This window comes from Fonsecaea monophora (assembly GCF_001642475.1).
Source record: "Fonsecaea monophora strain CBS 269.37 chromosome Unknown Scaff8, whole genome shotgun sequence".
In the NCBI taxonomy this organism is placed as follows: domain Eukaryota; kingdom Fungi; phylum Ascomycota; class Eurotiomycetes; order Chaetothyriales; family Herpotrichiellaceae; genus Fonsecaea; species Fonsecaea monophora.
This window is the reverse complement of record NW_019173939.1, coordinates 178630-200988: the sequence shown is the minus strand read 5'-3', so window position 1 is coordinate 200988 and position 22359 is coordinate 178630. Positions and strand designations below refer to the sequence as shown.

Below are 22359 nucleotides of genomic sequence, written 5' to 3'. Positions count from 1 at the left end.
CTTCTGATCAGTGCAAAAGAAGGAAAGATGAAAAGGAACGCATCTCCGGTTTTGCTGAAATTAGCTCGCCTGAAAGATGTTGCTGTTTCTGTGTCGGCTGCGCAAGAGGATGCGCCCGTGTGCGCCCTCGTTTTGGAGTCAGAATGACTGCGGGTGTAAGATGCTGATGCTCGTGCAGCGTGGCTGGCTGCGGGCTGCTGGCTTGTTGGCCCTCGGTGGTTATTTCTGGGCGCCCCGGGACAACTGTCTGGGCGGTTGGACGCATCGGTCAATGGGGCGACAATCTGCCTGAAGATCTGTGATGGGTGCGCCTGTGCCGTGGCTGGCTTCGGGTGCTCTGGGGCCCAAAGGGGGGATTGCAAGCAGCCCGTGTGTTGCCCTGTTCCAGCCCATGTTTGAGTTGTGAGGGGTCAAGGGGTGCCCCTGTTAGAGCCTATTCACCCGTTGTGCCATTGTAACCCATCATGACGGCTGCCACCATTCCGAGCAAAAACTTTGCTACTCCAACAAAATCACCCAAGCCAGCTGGCCTCTTGCCCGCCAATGCGCTGCCGTATGACGCCAGTGATCGTCACTTTTTGGATCGTCGTCGTCATTGTACTTTGTTGTGTTCTCGAGTGTTCACGGCCGATCCAGAGCACGTTGCCGGCGATCTCGAGCATGCGAAAATAGCCTGATATCTCAAACCTCTCTCTTCCAAGAGTCTGGGTTTCGGGTTCCTCAACAGCTGGCCCAATGGCTCGTATCTTGCGGAAAGTGTCGAATTATCCAGAAGGTCTCGGCAACGAACAGTTCACGAGGTGGCGACGTCCAATCACAAGGCCCTGAAGCACTCTGATGCTCCTCGAGCGCGGGGGCAACTTTGGCCGGCTCGGGCGGCTTGCTCGTACAACCCTTCCATCGTTTGGTCCTCAAAGATCCCCCGCCTCTCCATTACCATTCCAATATGTCCGCGTCGCAAACGTTCAGGCTTAGCGGAATGACGCCGGGACATCCAGAGGTCGCCAGTGAGAGGACAGAGCTGCAGCCAATAATCAGGTTTGCCATCAGAGACCTTGATGTCAGCGGCATCGGAGTTGCAACCGGACGGTGGCACAAATCGACTACAATACCGAGCGCCTTTTTGCGGGATAATAACATACTTTGGCGCACAAGTTGCACAAGTTGCACAAGTTACAAATATGGCTGACCCTTTAAACAGAGAAACAAACATGATTGGGCAACGAGATGTGAACAAGGACGAAATGAGATGAGATGAACCTACCCTGCGCATTTTCCATCCTGTTCCTCCTCCACTGCTCCGCGAAGTCTAGCGCCACCTGGATAGTTTCGTTGCGTTGCCACCAGGGGACTTGTTGCGTGGCATATAGACGCGGTCTGGACATGACGGGCGTTGTGATTGGACGGTTTCCGAGTATTGGGAGCCTTGCTATGTGTGGGCTTTCTGGGAAGAGCTCGTGTCCAACAATAGTTGCTGTGGTGTCCGCCGATGCCGACTAGGTGAAATGATACGTCTCGGTTCTTGGAAAGTGTTGCTCTGTCCCCAACCTGACCTGACCTCACCGAACAAGGCTCGGATCAAGCAACATGGAATTCCGAGGAGGATAAGGTGAGGAACCCTTTGCCAACGTGCTCCACGCCGGACGGAACGAGAGGACGCGAAGCTTCAGCCTAGTCGCTTCGAGGGCGATGGGCTATAATACTAAAGAATAGCGGTTTCCCCAGAAAGAGAAAGAGGGAGAGAGGGAGAGAGAGAGAGAATACACAGCCCAAGCAAGCAAGCAAGCAACCTTTCCAGTTTCTTTGATTGCTGAATTATATGCATGCACGTCCTATCTGTGCAAGACAACACACTCTCACACAAAAACAGCTATTTGTATGGTTACGCTCAAGGTCATCAGGTTGTCCCAACAAGTCTTACCAGAGGATCCAAGCTTCGTTCCCAAGTTTGGTTCCACGAGAGAAAGAGGAGGACCTGCAAAGCAAACTCTCTGGGATTGCCGTGCCCTACCCACTTTGAGGGGATAACTCAAAATAAAAACGGAAGCCCAGGAATTGATGCAGTACAAGAACTCTCTTTTTCATGTCAGAGTTGTGAAATACAACAATGTTACTGTTGGGCTAACACCAAGAAAGAAACGACTCAACCTGAACAACAGCAGCAGCAAAGACTTGGTTGGGCTTAGATCTCAACACAACCCCTGAACAAGATTCGTCCCTTTTACCCTCGACGACACCACGGCTCGTGCATATGATATAAAAAATTAAGATGTTCGAACCAAAGTATTCAAATGCTTAGGAAAGAATCCCAGACTGGGTCGTCGAATCATCATACCTCCCAAGCCGGGAAGGCTTTACAAATCTGCCCCCAGCCGCCACAATGCACAATGCACAACGGCTTCGAAAACTCATGCAGTTTTCCCCTTTGGGCCCTGCGGTGAGGGAAATTCGCATCAGTCTTTCTTTTTTTTTTTTTTTGTTTGCCCTCTAAAGATCCTTGGTCCGTTCCTCACTCGCACGGATCCATCGGTCGAGGGCCTCCTTGTTCCGGACCCGGAAACCGACCTTGAAGGGCTTGGGCTCGGTGGTGAGGGCGGTCGGGATGCTGTTACACTCGATGGCGTCGAGGATGGGCCAGTCCTTCGGGTTCTTTGCGGGCACAAACTCGAACGCCACGATCATGCGCAAAAACGCCGTGTAGATCTCGCGGTTCGCCAGGTGCGAGCCCACGCACATCCTGCTGCCCGCGCCGTAGCCGTAGTGGGGTGTCCCGCTGCCCTCTTGGTCGTTGAGGTACCGCTCCGGGATGAACTTGGCCGGGTCCTTGAAATGTGTCTCGTCATAGTCGGCCGCCCAGGCGTTCATGTAGAAGACGCTGCCTGCGGGGATGGTCACGTCGCCGTACTGGATGTCCTTGATGCTGGTCCTCGGGAGGCAGATGGGGATCACGGTGAAGTAACGGAGGATCTCTTTGGTCAGGGCCGTAATGTACGGCACCTTTTCTTCGGTGAGGCACTTCTCCCACGCCTCGCCATCTTCGGGATAAACTTTCATGATCTCTTCGTAGGCTCTCTTCTGAATGTGTTGGCCCTCGGGGGACGCCAGGTAGCCGAGTCCCATGATCATGTTGCCGGGGACCGTGTCAATGCCCGCAGAGACCATCGTCAAGCAGATGGACTTGAGTTCAGCCTCGTTGAGTGTTTCCTCGGGGTCTTTGATGATGTTGCCGGTGATGCAGGGCCTGTCGGTCCCATTCGCGATGCGCTCCTTGAGCATGTTCAGGAAAGTCGTGAGATACTTGTCCCGACGCTCTCGGTATTCTGCAGCTGATTTGTTCTGGCGGGAGATGAACGGCAGTCGCAGCAGGGGGATATAGTCTTGCCAATTGTTGGATGTGCTGCGGAAATTCGACACCACTCGTTCGACGTGGACAACTTGAACGGGAGACTGTCAGCTTGCCCGTTTCATGTCTAGAAAATATATTTTTGAAAAATAAAACTCACCTTCCCTGAGCAGCTCTTGATCGATTCCTCCGTCGATCCGGATACCGTAGTTCAACGTCAAACTCGTGTTGAGAGCAAAGCGGTGAAAGTACTTCCGCGGATCCAAGTCCAACGTGCCATTCATCGAGTCCTTGTACATGTCCTTGATGGCGACACAACTCTCCAAATCGATGAAAGGCATATAGCTCTGCACGGCTGGTTTGTTCAACGCCGTAGCCGCCACCTTGCGGCGTCTCTTACAGGATTCATCCCATGGCGATGTTCCGATGGTGAAGCCCTGGCTGCTCGAGACCACGCTGTGGAATGTGTACAGCGTAGGTCGGGAGATGAGAGCCGACTGGTTGGTGATCCAGAAGTGTTTGACCGAGTCGAACGTGTTGGCAAAGATGATGCGGCGGTTGCCCAAGCGGGTCTGGAAGACGGGCCAGCCATATTTCTTCGCCCATCGAGCCGTGACACGAGCGTGGTCCTCGCCCAGTTGTAGCAGGTTTCCAAACAGTGGCACACCTGGGATTTCAGGTAGGCCCTTGATTTTGGGCTGGTCGGTTGAATTCAGATAGCGGATCAGGAAGTATCCCAGAGCGAGGAAGACAAAGGAGAGAGTTGCAGGAGATATGATGACAGTCATCTTGGTGGTCGCTTTGGGAATTGGTCCACAGGTAAACAGAACTCGCTGAAAGTTGTTGTGATGGCCGTTTCATTCAATATATGATATAGGACGCACAGACAGTCAAGACCGTCAGACCTCAAGGCAGAAAAAGAAAGATATCGAGTCCGGCGTGCTAATAGAGGGCACAGCCTGCCGGTTGAGAAGACAAGTGAACGCTGCTGATAGAACTGAGAATTGAGAGATGGAGTCGGATTCCTTGAGAATGCAGAGGCTGGTCTTTCTCAATTATATCCTTTTGGCACACCGCCCACAACAATCGTAGTTGAGGAGACGTACTGGACGAATCTCGGACAGAAAATCCCCTCTCGTTCAACGCTTACCTGCGGTAGAGGGCGTGCAGTGGCAGGTGTCTCACGAAGGGGTCCTACAGTTGGAGGGGTGCCTATCATCCGCACTCAGTAGTGGAGGTGGAGAAGACGACGGCCTCGTAAAGGCATCCATGAGCGGAACGAGGCCGCTTCATCGTCATTGTTTGGAACATCACCCCCATCTCAAGTGGCCAATAGCGCGGGAGACAACGGGGTCGAGGAGGAGAAGATCGAATACGGCGAGAATCCGGGGAATGAAGTAATTATTAGCCTAACGACCCGCATCCAATTGGTGCAGATTCTTCTAATTGTGACCTAATCTTGAATCCCTCTATTACGATTGGTTGCTATGCAAATACCCCCAGATGCGGTAAGTTCTCTACGACCAGGTGCGGAATTGCGCAAGTGCGAGCTCGTCTGATACTTTTTGGCTCACTCTTCTCCGTCTATCCATCAGGTACATACAGTACAATTGACGTGCCGACTCAGATCTTAGGGGCAGGCAGGATCTTGCCCGAACACTCTCCGAAGCCTACAAGTCCAGACTCCTCGGTGCCGCAGACGCCGTACATTGTAATTGTGTCTCCATCGTCCAAGAACTTCCGCTCCACTCCTCCGTTCAACTTGACGCTTTCTTTCCCGCCCTTGGTTATTTCGAGCATACTCCCTTCCGTGCCTGCCTCCGTACCGCTGATTGTGCCCGATCCCAGGAGGTCACCAACCGCCATGGGGCATCCACCGATTGAGTGGTGAGCCAGCATCTGCGGAAATGAGAAGAGTAGATTGCGGCCGTTAGAATTCAAGATTGTAGTCGTCGAACCGCTCTCGGCTATTGCATATCTTTATGTTAGTCGTCAAACATACTTGGAGAACGGCGCTTACGGTGTGTCAGACTTACGCGTGATGTCGACCTGCAATCGAATGTCATACACATTCTTCTCCTCCTTCTCCTGTAGGTAGGGCAGCAGATCCGTCTCGTTCGGGATGCCCTTGCATCGAAACGGCTCCAATGCGTCGGTCAGCACCACCCACGGGCTGATGGTGGAGCCAAAGTTCTTAGCCAAGAATGGTCCTAACGGAACGTATTCCCATGCTTGGATATCTCGGGCGGACCAGTCATTCAGCAGCACGAATCCAAAGATATGGTCTGCAGCCTCAGAGATGGGAATGTTGGTGCCCATCTTGTTCCCTTTGCACAGAAAAGCGCCGAGTTCAAGTTCGATATCGAGTCGCCGGCAAGGGGTGAATATCGGTTTCTTGGGTGTTGCGGCGGGGTTTTCCAGGATCTGACCATTGGGCCTCGTAATCGGTGTACCTGAGATGACCACCGACGACGCCCTTCCATGGTAACCCACTGGCAAATGCGTATAGTTGGGTTGCAGTGCGTTGTCAGGTCCTCGAAACAGGCATCCAACGTTGAAGGCATGGTTCTTGCCGGCGTAGAAGTCCGTATAATCACCAATCTGCATCGGCATATGCATCTTGACTTGCTCCTTGGGGATTAGGCATTTTTCTTGCAGGGGTTTGTTGCTTTGTAAGACGTCCGCCAGAGATGTGTTCTCGGCGAAGACATCTTGCAGGTATTTTCTAACAGAGCGATGAACCGGTCTTCCCAAGGCCGCAAAGTCATTGAGGGTCGGCTTAGAGAAACACGAAACGTCAAACCCGAGCGATGAAAAGGCCCCCGAAGCTGCAAATTCCTGTAGGTCCAAGCAATGATCCCCAATTGCCACAGCTGGTCGTGGAGTAGCTTTGGATGTTGTAGAAATGATGCCAAAGGGCAAATTGGCCAAAGAGAAATGGCTCGACTTTGGGATTGGGAACCATGATTTGAGAGATGCCATGTTGATTGTCTGTTTCTTTGTCTTTTCTGTCCAGTTTGAAGTTATTCGATCACACAGTGCTTGTTGGAGATCAAATCTCCTCTTTGTTCAGTGGATGATGTCCCTATTAAGATGCCCGTCACCACCATGTGCGAAGTAGTATATGTCAGAGGCGGGCAGTACGGAGCAAATTCCGTCGTTGTTTCCGGGGCGGCTTTCACAGTCTTGGTGCTTGTCCGGAGCCGATTCGTTATTTAGTCTGCCAGTCCCAGGGCTGGAGAGGTTGCCCGTAGGGCCCTTTTGTGTCAAGGAACTCGGTCTGCTTGGGTGGGCGTTCCGGCTTGATACTGGTTGTTCAATGAGTATTTGGAGGCTCCATCAGCCATCGAATGACTGCAAGTTTGAACTTACCCTCAGTTTCTTTGACCACCACGGCAGTATTCTGTAAACCCTTTGGGCTTTCTTGTGATGTATCCTCACTCAAGAGGTTACAGTCGCGGCAGGTTGGTGAGTCGAAAAGAGGTGAGGGCGCAGTTTGACACCCACAAAAATTACTCTTTACATCCCACAGAGAGTCGAGCATGCACAGACGGAGTGAGAGGATACCCGCCCACACCGATGCTCATGCGGAACAAGAGCAGCAACAGCGAATCGAATCTCTCCCTCTATGCCAACTAATAATGTGAGACCAGCAAATACCGAATCTGATCAACGGCTCGACTTCCCAATCAGACCATGACGACATCAGTCGGAGATTCTTTCGCTGGAAATCAATTGGGGGAAATGAATGCCATCTCAGACAATAAGGAGTACACACTGGAATAGGTAGTATGTGGTGATGAAATATTGAGCAGATCCAAGTACCCTCCTTTTATTCTTTGCGTATCTTGTGACGATTTTGAACCCCCAGAATGCCCGGGACGCCATCGACCTACGCGACACCAAAATGGTGGAAAGAAGCCGTCATCTACCAGATCTACCCGTCGTCGTTTCAAGACAGCAACGGCGACGGCTGGGGCGACGTCAAGGGCATCACATCCCGTCTAGACTACTTGAAAGAGCTGGGCATTGACATTGTATGGACGTCACCAATCTACAAGTCCCCGCAGGCCGACATGGGCTACGACATTGCTGATTACAAGGCCATTGACCCCATCTACGGCTCCCTCGACAACGTGGACACTCTGATCGCCGAGCTGAAGAAGAGAGACATGAAGCTCATGATGGATCTCGTGGTCAACCACACGTCCAACATGCATCCGTGGTTTTTGGAGTCGCGCTCGTCGAGGACGAACCCCAAGAGAGACTGGTACATCTGGAAGCCGCCCAGGTCGGTCAGCGACGCCGGCGTGCCCGCACCGCCCAACAACTGGGCCCAGATCCTCGGGGAAGCGAACTCGGCGTGGACCTACGACACGGGCACGGGGGAATACTACCTGTCCATCTTCACGCCGGACCAGCCCGATCTGAACTGGGAAAACCCCGACGTGCGCGAGGCCGTGTGGGACGTGATGCGGTTCTGGCTGGACCGCGGCGTCGCGGGCTTCAGACAAGACGTCATCAACATGATCAGCAAGGTGCCCACGTACCCGGACGCGCCCGTGGTGCTGGATCCCCTGACGCACAAGTACCAGCCGGGGACGCAGTTCTTCGTCAACGGGCCCAAACTGCACGAATACCTCGGCGAGATGCACCGGGAGGTGCTCTCGAAGTACGACACCATCACGGTCGGTGAAATGCCGGGCGTGTCCGACGAAGACGAGATCCTCCGCACCGTCGGCGCCGACGCCGGCGAGTTGAACATGATCTTCATTTTCGACGTGGTGGACATTGACAAGCCCAACGTGCGGATGGCGCTGAAGCCGTGGGACGTCAAGGAACTCAAGTCCATCATCACGCGGTGGCAGCGGTGCATGATCGAGCGGGACGGGTGGAACACGGTCTTCATCGAGAACCACGACAACCCGCGCAGCGTGACGCGGTACACGGACGACAGCGACGGCCTGTGCGACAAGGGCGCCAAGCTGCTGGCCCTGATGCAGACGACCCTGGGCGGCACATTGTTCGTGTACCAGGGTGAGGAGATTGGGATGCGCAACGCCCCGCGCGACTGGGACATTGACGAGGAGTACAAGGACATTGAGACCATCAACTACTGGCGGAAGTGCCAGCAGATCTACAGGCACGACGCGGCCAAGCTCGACCAGGCCCGCAACATCATCCACCTCAAAGCTCGCGATCACGCGCGCACGCCCTTCCAATGGAGTCGCTCGGACAACGCGGGCTTCTGCCGCTCTGGAGTGAAGCCGTGGATGCGAGTCATGGACGACTACAAGACCGGCATCAACGCCGAAGACCAGATGAAGGCGGGGTCGGCCAAGAAGCACAAGCCGAACAACCAAGACGAAGAAGAAGGCGAAGGTGAAGACGAAGAACTGTCAACATGGCAGTTCTGGCAACGCGGCATCCGCGAGCGCAAAACCCACGCCGCGGCCTTCGTCTACGGCGACTACGAGGAACTCTCGCCCTCGGACCCGGACGTCCTGGCCTACCTTCGGACCAGCGCCACGGGCCCGGATCGCTGGCTCGTGGTGCTCAACTTTTCTGGTAAACACGTCGAATGGACGGTACCGACGACAACCAGAGTAGACTCCTGGGTCTGCGGGACGTACACGTCGGGCCAGCCGCGGAAACCGCGCGAGGGCCAGATCCCGCTGAGGCCGTGGGAGGGGTTGTTGGCCAAGTGCCGGTGAAAGGAGAAAGGGAGTGAGATCTAGAGAATAATGATCCATCATAGATAGATAAATCAGACGATCAGACGATGAGACGAGGTGGACGGACGGTATTACTCGGTCGGGTATATAGTTGGATAGATAAATATAGAACAAACCAATCCGCGATATCTCAAACCAGACGTTGACAGATATGCATCGCCAAAATCGCCCACATCGGTCCAGTGTATATATAATGGGGCCCATGGGGATTCCCACAATGAACGTGCAAAGAAAGACGATTACCACCTGCCCGACCAACTGCGACTCTCATCCCTAATCATACCCACCTACCTATGGTACATACACACGATCCTCTCTCGTCCCCTCTCCACGCCTATATGAGACTGACTTTAACTCGTTCTACAGTTCACAGGATTCCCCTTATTCACATGTGAGCTCAGGGACGTGATCAACTACCCTCGCTACCAGGCACGTATGTACGTGGTGCCTAACTCTACCAGAATCTCCGCAACTCCTTAAACGACTGTGGAGGACACGTGTGAGGGCGAAATAGCCTGGCCAATAATGCAGGTCGTCAACACTTCTGAACGTGGTATACATACCTCGTAGCGAGCAGAGGGGAATGATTCCGCTGTTTGGCGAAAACCGCTTGTGTCGGTTGGACAGGGAATCCACGTCGCAAGGCTCAAGGTCGAGACCTGAGACGGGCAGACTAGCAGACGGAGCGGTTGAATGCATCGGATCATGCTGCAAAGGTGCTCGAGACCCCGTTTCCGACGTACGTCAGGTCTGGATTTGCAAAGAAAACGCCATCGTCTGGGGGTGTTCACTACTCATTATTCGATAGCGAGAAGCCCTGTAGACGCCAGGAGAGAGCGCAAAGCTGATTGACCATTCTGCGTGTAGTGTAGGTGTGCCACTTCTGGAAAAGGCAATTCCGGCAGCATGTTTCGGTCTGAGATGGACCTCATTCTGGACCGGGCTGCAGTCGTATTGGAACGTGGTAACACCAAATTTGTTATTAGCAAACGCCATTCCAAATCCATAACATCATCAGAAGGAAAGCCCAGTACTCAAGGCTGGCTTCTTGGTCGCACAATGAACCGCAAATAGTGTCCGTTTCTCGCCTGCGTTGGATCCTTTCGTATTTGCTGAGTCTTCTGTCTCGGATTCCTCCAATGATAACTATGCTGCTTTTTCCAGGAGAACTTGCTCGGTCGCGTTTCAGTCCTTACAGGGCGGCTTCCCCTCCTGTCTTTCCAGCCCAATGATTCGGGTGGCAGCAGATGATCGGAACCCTGCATTCTCACTGAGATCCACGGTTCGAGTTTCTGCACAGGCCCGAGAAACCTGTCCATGCCTTGTATAAGCTTCAACACTGACAGCTTCTTGTGCTCGGGACTGTCTCCGGTCAGTCCGAAGTGTGTATAGGGTGGGAAGAGAGCAATTGGCCAAATGAGGCGTAGCTTGATGGGCTGAAAGGGCATCTGGATCATGGTGCGGCTTTGGTCCGTTGCGCCTCGTGGCAAATTCCGCACTCAATTTGTTCCCCCAGCCTCTAGCAAGACCCTGTGTCTGCTTGCCCAGAACGACCCCGGTTTGACCCCGGCTTCAAACCAAATGAGTCCAAGTCAGGATGTGCCTGAATTTGGCGCCGAGAACCGCTTGCCCCTTGCTGGCAAAGGGCGGACAATGGGTCCCGGACCGATAACCTGGCCAGAGCACTTTGGTGGTATGTGGGATAGAACAAGCCCGGGGCGAGTACCCCAGTCTTTACCAGACTTGGACTGGCACCGCTGCCATCCAGACTTTTTCTTCATGACAGACGATCGACAATTGGTGTGGCCGTACCGAGTAAAAGAGTTGGGACAAGCAAAACACTCTATGCCCTTGGCAACGACGTCCAGTTCCATCGTTCCATCGCTCCATTCTTTACGAGATGACTCGTACTCGGAATCCAACCAAACACTGCTCGTCTTTAGTGAGCACTTGGAAAAGGCCAAGTCTTTGTGTTATGCGGAGAGGGTGTCATTGATACCCAAAAAGAACCAAATGTGGCTTCCTTACTCCTCAACCCCCATGCAACCCCAGGTCTGGGGAAGATTGAATGGACGCCACGGAGGCGGAATCGACTCGGTACTGTGGTTCGGTATTGATATTCAGTCTGCTAGCGCATCCAGGGCCTTGTCAATCACCAACATGGGAGAACGTGTAGATGGGGAAATGTGATAAAACCGCGACCTGCTCCCCGTTGACATTTGGACCAGCTGGAGCTTCAAGACTCATCGTTTGCGACAATCTTCCCTTTCTGATCTCAAGTTGCTCGCTGATTCCCTCTCCTCATCCTCTTCTCTGCCTCTTAAGCCGGCGAGCATTCCGTCACCATGGCTGCAAAGGTCATCGACAAAGCCGAAATCGAGGACGTTCCTGTCACACAAGAGATGCACGAAGTCATCAGCCTGAGTATCAAGGGCGAGGCCCAGGAGATTGATCGGGAGCTTGAGAAGAAGGTGCTCCTCAAGACCGACCTCAACCTTGTTCCGATCCTCTTCGTCCTCTTTCTCTGCGCCTTTATCGACCGGTATGTGTGGTTCCAAGGTCCCTCGCAATGACCGTCCGTTGACAAACTCTGGTCCCCCAGTATCAACATCGGCAATGCTCGCATCCAGGGTTTGGAGAAAGATCTCAACATGAGCGGCCAGGACTATAACATCGCGCTGTTCACCTTCTTCATCCCTTACATTCTTCTGGAAGTTCCGAGCAACCTCGTCCTGAAAAGAGTGCGCCCATCCATCTTCATCTCGTCCATAATGCTTGGTTGGGGAGTCATCACCATCTGTCAAGGGGTCACTCAATCCTTTGCCGGGCTTGTGGTCTGTCGAGTCATCATAGGTGTCTTTGAAGCTGGCTTCTTTCCCGGGTGCCTCTATTTGATCTCCATGTAAGTCTTCGCCTTTGTCGCGTCAGGATGCGGTGCGTCCACAACTGTGCTGATAGACAACAGGTTCTATAAGCGCCACGAGTTGCAATGGAGATTCAACCTGTTCTTTTCTGCCGCTATCATTGCCGGTGCTTTCAGTGGCCTCCTCGCGTACGCAATTGCTCACATGGACGGGATTGCTGGATACGGTGGTTGGAGATGGATCTTCATCATCGAAGGCCTCTTCACGGTAGTGGTGGCCGTCGCTTCATACTGGATCGTTCCAGACTGGCCCGAGACTGCAAAGTTCCTCAAGTCTGACGAGCGTGAACTCCTCATTCGTCGACTGGCCATGGATGCTGAAGGTGCCAACATGAGCCATTGGAACAAGAAGGCTGCCAAACGCATCTTTAGCGACGTCAAGATCTATCTAGGGTCAGTCATGTTCTGAACGCCTTTCTTGTGCCTGGAAAGGGGCGACTGACTTGAGCCAGCATCGCAATGTATCTCGGTATTGTCACCACTGGCTACAGTGGCGCGTTCTTTACTCCGACCATCCTCAAACAACTCGGATGGACCTCGATCCGAGCGCAGGTCATGTCTATCCCTATCTTCGTCTTTGCCACCATCTGTGCTTTGACCTGTGCCGTGGCAAGCGACAAGCTTCATCATCGCTTTGGATTCATCTTGGGTGGCTGTCTCATCGCAACCATCGGCTATGCAATCCTATTGAACATGCACCAGTAAGTATACCCTGAGCCGCCACAGTAATCCTCCTCCAAACCCATTTCAACCTTGGAAGACCTTATGCTGATAATGGCAAACTAGCGTGAGCGTCGGAGTCAGGTATTTCGCCCTGTATGCCGTGATTGGTGGCGGATATATTGCTCAGCCAGTTACTCTTGTGTGGGTGAGTAACAACGTTGCCGGCCACTACAAGCGTAGTGTGAGTTCCGCAATGATGATTGGATTCGGTAACTGCGGCGGTATCGTTGCTTCGTGGGTGAGCCGACACAATGCTATGAGAATCGTGACTGACAATCAGCTAGCAACATGTTTATCACAACCCAGGCACCCGAATACCCACTCGGATATGGCTTAGGACTGGGTCTGATCTGGCTATGCGTAATCTCTTCCGTCATTTTCCTCTTCTATATCAGAAGAGAGAACAAACTTAGAGACCATGGCGGCCGTGACGACAGGTACAATTTGCCAGAGGACGAAAAGAACAACCTTGGAGATGACCACCCAGCATTCCGCTTCACTTATTGATCGCCGGATCAGAGTGGTAGGCGCATTGTAGTGGCTTTGATCCACAAATGAATGCAAAATTAAGCTTGATGTCTGATAGACTGGACGTGGTAGACCAAAGAGCAATTGAAGTGATGATTGTAGAAGATTGAATTCCCGAGTCCATAGATTGAACAAGCCAGACGTGTGACAAACGCAGACTTCCTCAGGGGGTTTTTTTTCACTAGAGATGTGGGTGTTGAGCTGCCGGAGCGAGACCACTGGGTTTGACTCGGGTGATCGTTTCCGAGGGACATGTGTAAGATGAAGGCTGATACAACGATACACTTGACAACATGCTGCCCGGGGTGGCGGTTCGTTGAGGCCGAGGCGTAGAAAGCGAGTATGCCTTCGTTGCATTGCTGGTTAATGCTCCATTGTGCGATGGCAAGCATGGTCTTCACACACTCGTGTCCCCAGTTCAGCCCTCCCACACGTTTTTCATTCTGGGCAGTGGACGGATCGTGCATTGGCGAACTCAGTCCTCGTGGCGGGAGGTAGGCTCTCTGAGGTGACTTCCACTCTGTGATCTGGCCTGGTACGGGCGATATTGTTGCTAGGTCAATTCGAGCTGTGGCTTTTTTTCCAAGGACTTCCGATCTCAAAAATCACACGTGTTTTGTAGTCCCAATAACGTCGCCTCTGACTTTGTCCCAGTCGATGCTCTTGTCCAATTCCTCGTCCACGAGTCCCACGATCGTGATGTTGTCGCCTCTCACCAGGTACAGGCCATGGCTGACCTGGGAGCTCGGTTCGGGGTCATCTGCTGGGCGGATGATACGCTCGACAGTCTCATTCAGAACAATGTTGGTGACTTGATCGCAAGAGAGCAGGGTTCCGACAAGAGTCCGCCCGTCGACGGTAATGACCAGCACCTTTTCTATAACGGAGAAGGGTCAGTGGAAGAAGTGGGAATGTGGTGGGGTGGGGGTGGCAGTCACATACTGTCAATGTAGGTTTGGAGGGACATGGCGAGAGCCGCTCAGGCAGCGCAGTCGCAGGCACGAGAATATATCGATGCAGGAGAAAAGGAAAGAGGCGGTGGTACCCGGACAGCGACTGCGTAGGTGGTGTGTGGGAAGGTCAGTTTGCATCAACAGTCTCTCTCTATCATCGTCGTGGCTTGCGAGAGAAACAAATTAATTATGGACTTGGCTCGCTCGTAATTCATTGGGTGAGGCAGAACCTCAGCCTGGTGCAGCCTCGTCGCTGGTTAGCCAACCACAATCCCATCCATTCGGGAAATCCAAGGCACATCCCGCCACGCTTCGTCATGTGTAATATTATCCCCTCAGCTGCTGAGCTTCGTAGAGTACCTGGACAGTTCTGCTGCTCTCGTAGCTTCCTGCGAGACATCATGACTGAGGCACCAAATACAACGTAAATGGCCCACGACCACCACGACGGTCTCTCGGAGCGAGCATAAGGCGTCCCAAGTATACCAGTTCCCTCTGCACCCGTACAAACCATGGCTGCAGCGGAACGGACTCCCTCCCCCAGTCTGGAGTCACTGCTCTCATTATGGCCAATTGCCTGCGCCTTGAGCCAAAATCTTCCTGTGGGCGATCTCATCGCCCTGGCTCGGCTGAACGTTACCCTGCGATGTGTGCTTCACGGGTTCGAAATGCCCGACACAACGTCCATGCCACAGGAGTCTCATTGCATACGTCCGGAACTGAACATCGGCCAACATGCGACACCTTACTGGCAACGCCTCAAGGACCGGTCGCCTTTCGAATGCTCTTCCCTCATCCACACAAAAGGTCCCGAGCCCAAGCCTTGCCGGTATTGCTCGAGACCCATTTGCGACGCTTGCATTGTCCGTTCCTCTTTCGCCCGAGGCCACGAGAATACATTCCAGAACAGGGTCCGGCATCTCTGCAAAGATTGCTGGAATTCGGGAAACCCAAGCAGAACGCAACGCTTCCCGCTTGCTGGCCCTTCGGAGTCGAAGCCAATGTCAAAGAGAAAGTGGTACGACCCTGAAGGCAGTACGAGAGATTACTGCGTTTGTACGCTCAAGGACGACGGGTGGCTCTGCATTGAGTGTAAAGATGCCCAAAACTGGGAGGCTGTGTCATCCGCCGAAACCGAGTGCCATGGTCAAGACTGTAAGCAGCCTCTTGACGCAGACGACAAAGACAAAAGGAGAATCTGTCTCTGGTGCAACAAAGGCTTGCCCAGGCAAATCGGAGGCACGACCCGATACCACTGGAACCAGAAGATGATTGAAGCAAGAGCGCGAAACGCTGCGTCGCGTCGGGCAGACTTGGAAGAGTACAACCGGAGACGGCTGAAATTGATGAGGATGTCACGCAGGGAGATGCGTGGCGATGAAGCCGTCAAAGACGATCCAGATGCAGATCTGCCGCAGTTCGTCAGGCATCTTGACACCATCAACTATCGGAGCTACATGTCCGAGTCCGCTGCGCCGAGCGGCGACGCGGTCTACGACTCCAAGAGAGGCTACTGGAGGTACACCAGGGAGTTCCTTTTGGAGATGAGAGGACGTTGTGAGCGGGTCCCTCCGCCTACGCAACTCAACTCTCGCGATAATATCGAAGGCGGCCGCATGCGATTCGCCCGGACCAATGCAGAAAAGGCAGAGGACCTCACATCGTTGTCACGGGCGCTCCCTCGCTTGTCAGAGGAGCACATAACAAAATGGTGCACATTGAGAGCGGTTGTCCTTGAACACCTCCTGGTAGAAAAGCTGAGTTATCAAGACACTGAACAGAGGATGCGTGACGAGTATGGATTTGACGCCAGCGTGGAAGAATACCACAAAGTGATGTGTGTCTGGAATGTCCAGGATGCAATTAAGGAGCACCGCAGACAATCACTCGATCGAGAAGGCGAAGCAGCCATCAAACGCAAAGGCCGCTCCTTCATCAAGCAGGTGCCTGAGCTCATTAGCGGCGAGACGGTCCTGGTCGCCGAGGATGGTGGTGACTTGATGCCCCAGAGCTCGCCCGAGTCATCAGAAGCAGATCCGGGCGATTACGAGCTCACAAGTTTGCGAAGATGGGGCGGCACCAGCGCCAACCCGCCAAATAAATCTACCCCCGATGATGAAGCCGAGTCCACCCTGAAAGGGAAGATGAGGCAAGACAGAGAATCATCGCCAGCGCAGGCGCACGCCGATGCATCATCATCATCGTCACAGGGACACTCCAGTTCATGCCTCCCCCCTGAGGCATCAAATGACGACAAGGATCAAAAGAACGCCAGCACAGTCACTCTTTCTTTACCGGCTCACCCCGTGCAAGCTGAGCGAGCCGAGGAAGCGCTTCCTGACCCGTCATTGAACAGTGAGGCTGACTCACAGCAAGAACCCGAGGAAGCCGCCGAGGACCAACCGCCGCCCTATACTGCAAACGGGTGGGTGTGGCCTTAGAAAGGAGCTAGGAACAAAGGCTGCGAACAGGCGTGTATCAGGTGTAAAAGCCCACGAACATTGGACCACTGCTTTCTCGAAGCGTCGCGTGACTCAAATGGATATACGTGTGTGAAGAGCTGGCCGAGTCCTTTTGCCTCATGATGACCTCGTATGCCTAGTGGCATCAAACTTATGATACTGCGCAGATGTCGATGGAATGAATTTATATAGAGGTTCAAGCAATTTTAGACCCCCTCGCCCTCGTTTCCTGCCAGTTATTCACAACCTCGATGCGCCAGCTTCCAACCTCCTGCTTGACAATTCTGTCTGACAGACTCCAACTCACACGTTACCGAGCCCCAACCGAGAGACGACAGTAGACAAGGACACCTCTTTTGCTCTTCGCGACTCATCACTCGCGGTCTGGAGACCGCAGAGACCTGTACAAGCGCAGATTGCACGAAGGGAGGCCCAAAACAATGGCTTCAACCACCTTTCTACCAGTCCAAGCGGATTGCTCGACCAAGAAACCACACTTGCCTCCCATCCAATTCGGCCCACTGTTCACTGGATTGCAAAGAAAAGTCTTCACATCCCACAGCCACACTTGATATTCTAGCTTCGTTGTGATTCCGTAATAACCATAAATGGCCAAACAGGCCATGTGTATAGCCAGCCACTGCTCGTTTCATCTTGTTTTTCGGATCGACAGCAGCAATGCTGGCCGACGTGGGACAACAATGATTCCATTTACTCTTGGCCAAAGCCCAGCGTTTCCTCCACAGCGGTGGATAGTTTGCTCTGGAGGGCATCATAGGTCTTGTATGGTGGGAGATCGAGGCGGTTGAAGCTGTATTTTGGTCAGCAGATTGATCCACGAGTCTGAGAGACGAGAATAGAGGGCTAAACATACCAAGTATGGCTCTTTGGCAACGCGTTGATCTCACCCGCCTTCTCGATCGTAAATCTTCTAGGGCCATCGCTGCCCTGTAAATCCTTGAATCCATTGACAGGAATTCGACTTGTGCCTGTAGCAAATTGGAGCAGGCGAGACTTCTGCTCAGCGTCCCATGACCGGATTACCTTCCAGAAGTTTTGGATCACCTCATCTTGCTCTTGGTATCCGCGATAGTCGGTGTGTTTCTTCCAATCGTCCACGTCAATGTCGGCGATACCGCCAATCAAAAGCTCGAGTTCGCGCTCGTCGAAGACATTCACAAGGTCAGCGGGGATAAGTTCATTAAAACCAGTGATGAAGGCATTGAATTGTTCTTCAACCCGCTTCTGGATTTTCCACTCGGTGAGAAGCCTGGATGAAGGTTAGAATATTACCCTTTAGTCGGGAAAGTGGAATTGACACTCACTCGACATATTCTCTCTTGTTTTCGTTAGTGACCGCAATGTCTCGACCACCGGGTTTCAGGTCAATTGTCTTTGTTTCGCCAAACTGTTCGTCCTCAATTGAAAAGGTCTGATCGAGAACGTCGGTGATGTCATTTTCAAGCATCCATGTCAAGTTCTTGTGATATTCTTCGTCAACACCCTCCATGTCGTTGATGGTGACTTTCTTTCTCAGCATCATCTTGTAGAATGCTCCAATGAAGAAGGAATCTAGGAATCGACGATGGAAGATCGCAAGACCAACCACTCGCCCAATGAATTTGAAGTAGTTCAAGTGCTCTGGGTTGATACCGGAGTGAGGATTGATTTGTAGTGTATAATTGTCGTGTGCTGAGTATTCGAATAGACAGTAGAATGGATTGAACATTTCATGTGAAAGGAGGAAGAAGAACTCGCTAGTCAAGTGTTAGCAATGTGAAGGACAACAATCTCAAAAGAAGGTTTCTTACCGAGAAAGACCACCATAATCCAGACCGTCTTCCCCATCAAACTTGATCATTAGTCGTTTTTTGAGGTCGGTTGCGCTTTGGCGCATGATTTCAGCATACGAGTCCTCAAAAATGGCGCCACGGCGGACTTTGATGTGGCATTGGCCGGAAAGAATCCTCAATGCAGGTTGCGAACGGAAGTAGATCAGCTTCCGCCTGAAGTCACGCTTGTATTGCGGCACGCCCTGATCCAAGGAAGAGGGCAGTCTTGGATCATCCCAGGTCGTGGTCTTGGTGTTGTGGTCCACGAAGTATACCCGCGCGGTGTTGGTCAAACGCATTTCCCACCCACTAGGCAATGGTCCCAATTGCGAGACCGGCTGCTGTTGGATGGTGGTGTTGTTCCCAGACGGGTTATTGCCGTACATCCTAATATACTGCTGTCTTCTAGGATCCACCCAGGTTGTGGTTCGAGTATTGTGGTCAACAAAATAAGCTCGCCCTTCGGGAGTGTGCCTTTGTTCCCAACCAGCAGGAAGTTCGCCAGTCCCGGCGGTTGTTGCCCCTGTAGCCATCATGGACACCGCATTCGGTTGCTGAGGTGAGCCACGCGATTCCTGCAAGTTCGGGGAGTTGGCTCCCGTACGATCCTCTGGAAGCATACGGTTTTGGTGTCGTGTACGTTCCATCTGCATGTTGGCCTCCACGCGGTTACGTGCTTCGGTCTCGCTCATGTGGTTGGAAGGCCTAGTCCAGGTCGTGGTTCTAGTGTTATGATCAACATAATAAGTGCGGCCCAGGTTGTCTTCTCTCCGCTCCCATCCAGCTGGCAAACGGCCTTGACTGTCTTCAAAAGAGCTGAAGCCTCCAGATCTCCCGGCACCGGCACCGTTTGGTTGGGGGGTACTACTTCCATTGACTGCCGTGTTGGATGATCTCGCATCTCCGGAGCCAGAAGTAGCAGTTCGCGTCGCCGGGCTTCTAGACCGAATGGGCAATGGCTGGTTGACGTTGGTGCTGCTTCCAGCATATGGGTTGGAGCCATTTACGCTAGAAGCGGTGCTTGGGGGTGGTCGATTTTGCTGAGGAGGAGGGCTGGAGAGATTGGTGGATAAATTCACGATCAACTTGCCATGGACGACGAGGTTGTCAGTGGACTTCTTAAGATCCCTCGTAAGCATCTCTAACCACGGGTTAGTATGTGTTTCAACACGGTAGAAGATACTGGGTATACCGTCGCCCCCCATCTCCAGGTCAATGACATCGCCGATGCGGATATTGATGACACCAAGGAAGCCTTGGTCCTTCTTCTTGAACTTCTTTTGGTCGAAGATTTGAATCGCCAGTATGCTATCCTCTGTGACTCTCCTGCCAAGTAGTCAATATTGTGTCCCCACAGTCAATGACCGCTTGTTACCCACATATCAAAGACTTCATTCCAGTAGGGATTCAATGTTTTCCTGATGACCGAAGTTGTCTTTGTTTGTTCTCCCGAAATGGTTGCGACGGCAAAGGGGTCGGGGAATCCTGAATGTTCTCAGTAACCACATCTTTGCTGTTCGGTGTATATCGACACTCACTGAACACATCTCTTTTATACAGGCCATCAGCCGCGATGACTGGAAAAGGTTAGTTTCATGGGACGGATGGGCGAACTGGGAGTAATAGAGCCATACTTGTGACTCGCAGATTAGGCTCTCTGTACCCTCGCCGTTAGCATCTCCTCGCAACAATAAGTACACAGGGACACGAACGCAGGCAGATTTGCTTCAGGCATCTTGGTTGATCAGCCACTGGGAAGCGCCCCAGGGTTCGCAGCCTGCGGACAGCTCTCGTGCGGCGGGGTAACTTGGGGGAAGGATCTGTTATAGAGAGGACAACCCAGCAATATTGGCTTGACAGAGACAATAACAATATGCGTAGAATCAAAGGTAGTTGATGGACTTGATGTCCGCAGGGGTCGCAGAACGTTGCCCGGATCGTATTCGCAAGTGACTTAATGGGTGAATGAGCGGCGGGTTTGGAGAGTCAACGAGGCGCAGCTCGACAGAGTGTGAGGCGCTAAGAGGTTTGCGGAAGAGGACGGGCAAGGACAGGTTCCACCTCGCTCAAGTCATGATTGTGTAATAGCTGAAGAGGCGTAATTACCAATAATGCCACTGTTGCAATGGCAGCAGCAGCCGCAGTCTCGATGGTATCTTACGGTGCTGCCAATCTGAGGGTAGAGCGAAGGTCGATAATCTTCAGGCGGGACGGAGGTTCAAGTCTTGGTGGGTGGATTTTGACCGGGACAAGACTCTGGGACGAGACCAAAAGGTAACCAAGGCTTACATCATACCGACCACCACCAAAACGTCGATGAACCCCATCGGTTTATATATCAAACACCACATACCGGAATTTGAGGGCGAAGAAACATTCCGCACATCAAGACCAAATCCCCCAAGTCATTATTAATCTCCATATTGTTCTCAATTGTAGAGAGATTTGGTCGCCTTTTGCAGTGGCGTCCTCAATCTCTGTCCATATTGATTCCATAAATCTTACAAAAGGCTTTCGGCCTGGTCCCCGTCCAATATCGATCCGAGCAGCCCAAGAAGTCAAGTGCCATTACTGACTGTATGCCATTCGAAATAAATGACAAGTCGCAGTTGACCAATTCTCGGTTCCAATATGCCGAAAAATCCCAGCATGAACGCTGCTTGCATTCTTGTTGCCTCCGTCGTGGACCTCCATGACCTTGAGCAGTGTCGCGTGCTATGTCGCAGAGGACTTGAGTGAAGCCGAGAATAAGAAGGGTTTCTCAGTCTCTTCTCAGTACGGTGCAAATCCACGGCCACGGCCTCGGAAGCCGCCGCGAGGGCCCCCACGTGGAGCACCATAGCCTCCGCCAGCAAATCCCCCATAGCCTCCTCCAAAGCCTCCTCGTCCGCCGAAGCCTCCTCGAGCACCACGAGCAGGACCCCCTCTTCCTCTGCCTCGAGTCATGCCTGGAAGATTTGTGCGCTTTGGAACCACCTGAAGTATCTTGTCAGCACCATCTTAGAAAACCTAGACCAGGACTCGGAACTGACCTTGAGATTGCGGCCACGGAAGACACTTTCATTGAGCACCAATGCTTGAGCCACCAGTCCTGGATCTGAGAATTCCACATATGCATACCTGCGCGATAGTTCCATTAGCAATCCATCTCTTGCCAGGCAGCATGAAATGATTTTTTCTTGAGGGTCTTGAAAGAATAGCATCCAGCTCTTGAACAAGCCTTATGCATAATAGTGCTTGGAGTTTATTTTAGACCCACCCCTTTGGATGACCAGTGAACTTGTCCAGGAGGATGGTGACTCTGTTTATCGTCCCTGGGCCGCTGGCGAAATGTGCTTGAATCTCTTCAGGAGTTGCGCCGTAGTCCACATTGCCGACAAAGATGCTGCGCGCGTCCACATCTTCTCTGTCTTCCCTAGGCATAGTCTCCGAGGATTGTTCGAGGTGGCTTTGCATTTCGCGAAGTTTGGCCGCTTCCGACTCCATCTCGGCGACGCGTCTCTTCATCGCTGCAATCTCTTCCTGTCGACACATGTGAGCACAGATCAACCGAGTATAGGACGGTGGAGTAATTAGTGGGAGATGCTCACTTCTTCTTCTTCACCACCATCTTCATGGCTCTCTTTGTGTTCATCTTTGACATCATGTTCGTCAGGCATCTTGATGATCGTGGGAGTGAACGCAAACGTGATGGTTTGAGGCTAAGTCAAGGAGGATTTTGGGCACAGCTGAAATCTGTGGTCGAGAGGGTTCTCTAATGGTCGATTAAACAGGCAAGGAAAATTCACATGACAATGCAGGTTCGGTGGTGACTGCAGACGTCCGTTTGTTGTCTTGTGAAATAACAAGGAAGTTCGCGT

The 22359-nt window shown here is 52.6% G+C and overlaps 7 protein-coding genes across 7 annotated transcripts; 3 read left to right on the top strand and 4 right to left on the bottom strand.

The window, feature by feature from the left end:
* Nucleotides 1-2487: 2487 nt before the first annotated feature.
* AYO21_01973 (hypothetical protein) lies at nt 2488-4131 on the bottom strand (the record flags this gene model as incomplete). The annotated part of the gene is made up of 2 exons (XM_022651954.1): nt 2488-3434; nt 3504-4131. The coding sequence occupies 2 exons, from the start codon at nt 4129-4131 to the stop codon at nt 2488-2490; spliced, it is 1575 nt and encodes a 524-aa protein (XP_022515698.1).
* An 835-nt stretch (nt 4132-4966) lies between these two features.
* Nucleotides 4967-6325, bottom strand: AYO21_01972 (hypothetical protein; the record flags this gene model as incomplete). Its single annotated transcript, XM_022651953.1, has 2 exons — nt 4967-5310; nt 5380-6325. 2 exons carry the CDS (start codon nt 6323-6325, stop codon nt 4967-4969), a joined length of 1290 nt encoding a protein of 429 aa, XP_022515697.1.
* Nucleotides 6326-7215: 890 nt separating this feature from the next.
* AYO21_01971 (hypothetical protein) lies at nt 7216-9057 on the top strand (the record flags this gene model as incomplete). Its single annotated transcript, XM_022651952.1, has 1 exon — nt 7216-9057. The coding sequence occupies one exon, from the start codon at nt 7216-7218 to the stop codon at nt 9055-9057; it is 1842 nt and encodes a 613-aa protein (XP_022515696.1).
* A 2366-nt stretch (nt 9058-11423) lies between these two features.
* On the top strand, nt 11424-13231 carry AYO21_01970 (hypothetical protein; the record flags this gene model as incomplete). Its single annotated transcript, XM_022651951.1, has 6 exons — nt 11424-11620; nt 11681-11980; nt 12044-12394; nt 12454-12702; nt 12788-12958; nt 13009-13231. The coding sequence occupies 6 exons, from the start codon at nt 11424-11426 to the stop codon at nt 13229-13231; spliced, it is 1491 nt and encodes a 496-aa protein (XP_022515695.1).
* Nucleotides 13232-14717: 1486 nt separating this feature from the next.
* AYO21_01969 (hypothetical protein) lies at nt 14718-16646 on the top strand (the record flags this gene model as incomplete). Its single annotated transcript, XM_022651950.1, has 1 exon — nt 14718-16646. The coding sequence occupies one exon, from the start codon at nt 14718-14720 to the stop codon at nt 16644-16646; it is 1929 nt and encodes a 642-aa protein (XP_022515694.1).
* A 732-nt stretch (nt 16647-17378) lies between these two features.
* AYO21_01968 (hypothetical protein) lies at nt 17379-20234 on the bottom strand (the record flags this gene model as incomplete). The annotated part of the gene is made up of 9 exons (XM_022651949.1): nt 17379-17478; nt 17542-17937; nt 17993-18424; nt 18479-19640; nt 19692-19825; nt 19879-19984; nt 20038-20076; nt 20134-20156; nt 20212-20234. 9 exons carry the CDS (start codon nt 20232-20234, stop codon nt 17379-17381), a joined length of 2415 nt encoding a protein of 804 aa, XP_022515693.1.
* A 1037-nt stretch (nt 20235-21271) lies between these two features.
* On the bottom strand, nt 21272-22158 carry AYO21_01967 (hypothetical protein; the record flags this gene model as incomplete). The annotated part of the gene is made up of 4 exons (XM_022651948.1): nt 21272-21475; nt 21532-21619; nt 21759-22021; nt 22090-22158. The coding sequence occupies 4 exons, from the start codon at nt 22156-22158 to the stop codon at nt 21272-21274; spliced, it is 624 nt and encodes a 207-aa protein (XP_022515692.1).
* Between the last annotated feature and the right edge of the window lie 201 nt (nt 22159-22359).